The sequence below is a fragment of the Clupea harengus genome, chromosome 16 (genome assembly GCF_900700415.2).
Source record: "Clupea harengus chromosome 16, Ch_v2.0.2, whole genome shotgun sequence".
Classification (NCBI taxonomy): Eukaryota; Metazoa; Chordata; class Actinopteri; order Clupeiformes; family Clupeidae; genus Clupea; species Clupea harengus.
The window spans coordinates 5,734,534-5,739,533 of record NC_045167.1 but is presented as its reverse complement, the minus strand read 5'-3'; the positions used below and the strand labels follow the sequence as shown (position 1 = coordinate 5,739,533).

General features: G+C 43.5%; 1 protein-coding gene across 23 annotated transcripts in view; it reads left to right on the top strand.

The window, feature by feature from the left end:
- The window catches only part of celf2 (cugbp, Elav-like family member 2), a 200,162-nt gene that overhangs the window by 157,311 nt on the left and 37,851 nt on the right, over window positions 1-5,000 (top strand). For all 23 annotated transcript variants that reach the window (XM_031583023.2, XM_042710057.1, XM_031583030.2 and 20 more), the window contains one exon: window positions 3,587-3,635. In XM_031583023.2, coding sequence (XP_031438883.1) covers window positions 3,587-3,635 — 49 coding nt within the window. The remainder of the gene's footprint in view (window positions 1-3,586; window positions 3,636-5,000) is intronic.

The following is a 5,000-nucleotide window of genomic DNA, read 5'->3' as shown; positions in this document are numbered from 1 at the left end:
TGAAACTGAGCTCCCCCCTAATCACCAACCAACAAAGACTTAAACCAACACAAACACACACATACACTCTCTCTCCCTCTCTCTCTCTCTGTCACACACACCTACACAGGCACATACACACTCTGTCATACACCGGCTCACACACACACACAAACAAACACACACACAGAGACACACACATCTCCTCCCATTGATTAGCCTCTCCTCAGTGAAGCTGGCTGTAATATCTGCGCATCACTGATGGGTATTAGAGGGCGGTGGCCGTGGCCCTGTTGGCATTTAAAGAAGAGGGCTGCTTGTCTGTCAGGATTAGTGTCTCTCTCTATCTCTCTCTATCTCACTGTCTGTCTCTCTCTCTCGCGCTCTGTCTCGCTGTCTCTCTCTCTGTCTCTCTCTCTCTCTGTCTCGCTTTCTCTCTCTCTCCCTCCTCTCTCTTTCTCTCCGTCTCACTTTCTCTCTCTCTCTCTCTCTCTCTCTCTCTCTCTCTCTCTCTCTCATTCATTCATTTTTCCCCATCCCTGGTGAGTCATTTCAGATGATCAAAAGGAGATTTGGTGTGTGTGGCAGGATTAGGCATAAATAAAATGTGTGTGTGTGTGTGTGTGTGGTTTTAGATACACTAGGGTTAAATCATAAATAATCCAACCACTCTGCATCGCTCCCAATTAAGAGCCACCTGTCACACACACACACACACACACAACCCTTTCATGTCATCTCTGATATCTGGCACATACACACACTGAAGAGATGCATATAAACACAATTAACATACAGTACACACTCATACTATTGATCTCTTCTTCATCGTCATCTTCATCTTTTATCTGATGTATTAGTATGTTGACTAGAGAGCACACACCATGACAGACAGATGTTTATATATGTGGATTAAGGACGGAATGGTCGAGTGAATGGTTGGAATGAATGGATGAATGAATGAATTGCAGGATGATTTGATGTCATTCAGGCACGTGGTGAAGGTCATGCACCTGACATCATGTGTGGGACTAGGAGACTAGCTTAGTTGGAAAAAGTTCATGTGTCCACGTGTCTATGGGGGCTATTGCAGTAAAATAAAGTGTGTTTGTGTGTGTGTGTGTGTGTGTGTGTGTGTGTGTGTGTGTGTGTGTGTGTGTGTGTGTGTGTGTGTGCGTGTGCCTGTGTGCGTGTATGTGCGTGAACGAGACCCCTGCTGTGAAAGGTTAAGTGTGAACGTGTGAGAGAGCAGGGGTCGGTAAAGTGATCTGCCAGTGTGTGTGTGTGTGTGTGTGTGTGTGTGTGTGTGTGTCTGTGATCTCCCAGGACAGCCCTCAGATATTCTTGGAAGATTTGAACCTGATCTTTTACACTTTCATTCCATCGTTCCATCGTTCCACTTTTTCTACCCATCTCTCTCTCTCTGTCTCTCTCTTTCCCTCTCCCCCTTGTCTCTCTCTTTTTTCCTGTGGCACAGCATGTATTTTTCATGAAAGGTTGCAGGTGGGAGGGAAAAGAACAAGGCCATGATTGCTGTAATTAGTGACAGGACTTTTAAAGACGTGTGTGTGTGTGTGTGTCTGTCTGTGTGCGTGCGTGCGTGTGTGTGCGTGTGTCTGTGTGTGTGTCTGTGTGTCTGTGTGTGTGTTCTTGTGAATGCATGTGGTGTGTGAGGGAGGGGGGCTAAAAGGGCATGGGTGGTGTTAATGTGAGAAGGCTGTAAATCACTGTGCACACACACACACACACACACACACACACCTCACTGACTGCTAACACCTACTGCCCTCAGCTTGACACATGTGGAAAGGTTATCCAAAAGTAAAGTGTGTGTGTGTGTGTGTGTGGTGATGGTGCACTGCCATTAAAATAAAAATCTGGTAGTTTAGGTTTTGGAGGGTATGTCATGTTCTCATGTGGGCAAGTGACTTGTGTTTTTGCATTAACCCAAACTGAGCTGTTGTATATCTATTTCGGGAATTCAAGACGTACTAAATAAACTTGGCAACATTTCACACTAAACATGGGGACGGATGACAGATCAGATGATATCTTAATGCTGGGTCCTGGATTGACCTTTTAGGCTAGCTTTTAAACTGGTATTCTACGATAACTGAGAAAAAGTGAATCGTGCCTTGAACAGGGCTACAGTGGATAAGCTATAGAGACTGGATAGCTCTTCCCTGTACAAGCACTGTGTTTCAGATTTGGACATTGAAACTTGCATGAGAACCGTTTAAACTCAACATTAATGTCTCTGCGTTATCTCCTTAAAGTCTAGCTGGCGTTAGTCATTTGTCCCATAGATTAGCTTGTAGCTTTCAACGATAATGTCTTTCGCTTGGTAACAAATGTAACGCTATGTTGCGTGATGAATATTAAATGGCTTTCAACGATAATGTCTTTAGCTTGCTAACAAATGTAACGCTATGTTACGTGATGAATATTAAATGTAACGCTATGTTGCGTGATGAATATTAAATGGCTTTCAACGATAATGTCTTTAGCTTGCTAACAAATGTAACGCTATGTTACGTGATGAATATTAAATGGTGTCAAGTTCCTGCAGCAGTGGCACTTCTTATTCAGGGCCTGAGAGGGAGTTTGGGCCTTGAGGGAGGGGTGGAGGCGCACCTCTAAAAAGGAAAGTGTGAGTGTGATGGGTTTATAACACAAGACAAAACAAGAGCATCATTGCAAAACAGAATGTGGCACATTAATCGTTTTATCTCGATTACATTGTTTTCATAATCGTTGGAAGCCAGAAACATAATTGAAATTGTATTCGATTAATTGCACAGCCCTAGCCCTGTGTGTTTGTTTGTGTGTGTGCGACTGCTTATTGATGTGTATGTGTGTGTGTGTGTGTGTGTGTATGTGTGTGTGTCTGTGTGTGTGTGTGTGTGTGACTGCATATTGATGTGTGTGTCTGTGTGTGTGTCTGTGTGTGTGTGTGTGTGACTGCATATTTATGGGTGTTTGTGTGTGCATGTGTATATGTGCGTCTGTGTGTGTTCGTGTGATTGATGTCTTGAGGTGATTGATATGAAGGTATATTTGGGGAATTACTGTCATTCGTCTCACTGATCAAACACAAGATCAAACAAATCTAACATGTAATCTCTGATAAAAGAGTGTGTGCGTGTGTGTGTGTGTGTGTGTGTGTGTGTGTGTGTGTGTGTGTGTGTGTGTGTGTGTGTGTGTGTGTGTGTGTGTGTGTGTGTGTGTGTGTGTGTGTGTGCCTGCTCTGGAGGTGACAAGAGCCCTTTGTCTGTGAAGTATTCACTCCCACCAATCAATCAGCTCCATCAGACCCTTATCAAGAGCTTGTGCAGCACCACACTGCCCTCCTTCACACACACACACACACACACACACACACACACACACACACACACACACACACTCTTAGAATGACATATCGAATTTTGCAGGACATTCTTGGGCGAATTGCTCAAAATCATTCAGCCCACTGAGATGGTGACTAATAGCACGTATTTTGTGTGTGTGTGTGTATGTGTGTGTGTGTGTAAAGGTTTTATTGTGTTGTACTTTACACTTTAAAGCCTCATGACTCTTCTTTATTTTTCTTTTATTTCTCTTGCAGATGCACCATCCTATTCAGATGAAGCCTGCAGACAGTGAGAAATCAAATGGTAAGCAATGCTGTGTGTGTGTGTGTGTGTGTGTGTGTGTGTCTGTGTGTGTGTGTGTGTGTCTGTGTGTCTGTGTGTCTGTGTGTCTGTGTGTCTGTGACTTATTGCCGCATTACTGCATTATTGAGAGTTCAGGTCAGGAAGAGTTTAAACTGTATGCCCTAGCAGTGTACCTCTTTACGGTCAACCATGTGTGCACATGCATAGACAAACACACACACACACACACGCACACACACACACGTATAAACACATTCAGTACACACACTCACACACAAGTGCATGTGCACACATACGCATGTGTAAATGTATTATCCAGCTATGCTATCAAATATTGTGTGTTATGATATACAGTCAGCTGTGTGTGTGTGTGTATGTGTGTGTGTGTGGCTGTCTGAGGCTGTGATATTTAACATTAATCATAGTTAGTCTTTGATTTAGAACATTTCTCATGACCCAGATCTGTCAGTAGAGTATAGCAACTCTCAATCAGTCGAGGGCACACACACACACACACACACATACTCTACCTTATACTTTCAAATTAGCCTATATTGGCAAGACAGAGGTATATTGTTCTCTCTCTCTTTATTTCTCTCTCTATCTCTCTCTAACACTCACACACAAACACACACACACACACACACACACACACACACACACACAAACAGATACAGTGTGGCCCCTTCAAACCATGATCATATATTACAGGCCATAAAAAAGCTTCTTATTAAACTCCTCCATCACACTGAAAATCAACCACTCCATTGCTTTGGTGTGTGTGTCTCTCTCTCTCTGTGTGTGTGTGTATGTGTGTGTGTGTGTGTGTGTGTGTGTGTGTGTGTGTGTGTGTGTCGGTTATTGACCATGTGTCTCTGTCTCTTCTTTTCTATTAAACAGACAGACAGACACACACACACACACACACACACACACACACACACACACACACACAAATGCAGTAGGGAGATTAATCAGAGATCAGACGCAGTGGAAGTGATTGAGCTGATCTATATCCTGGGTAAATTCATTAGAGTGCCAACTATTTGTGTAAACCCTCTCAAGAGTCTTGCACACATACACTTACACATTTGCTACACATTTCGCGCTGTCTCTCTTCCCCTCTATCTAGTTCTCGCTCTCACACACACACACACACATACACACACACTCGCGCGCTCACAAATACTTACTTCCTATCTCAGGCACATCCTGCCGGTGTGTTTTAAATGCACAAACGATTCAAACAGCAAAATAAACAAGCAAGCTATTGATTTCCCAGAGTGCAATAGTCTGCTTATCACCCTGGCCTCCCGGTAAGAGCAGACGGGCTCCTCATTAAAAATGAATTGGATTAGAGACACA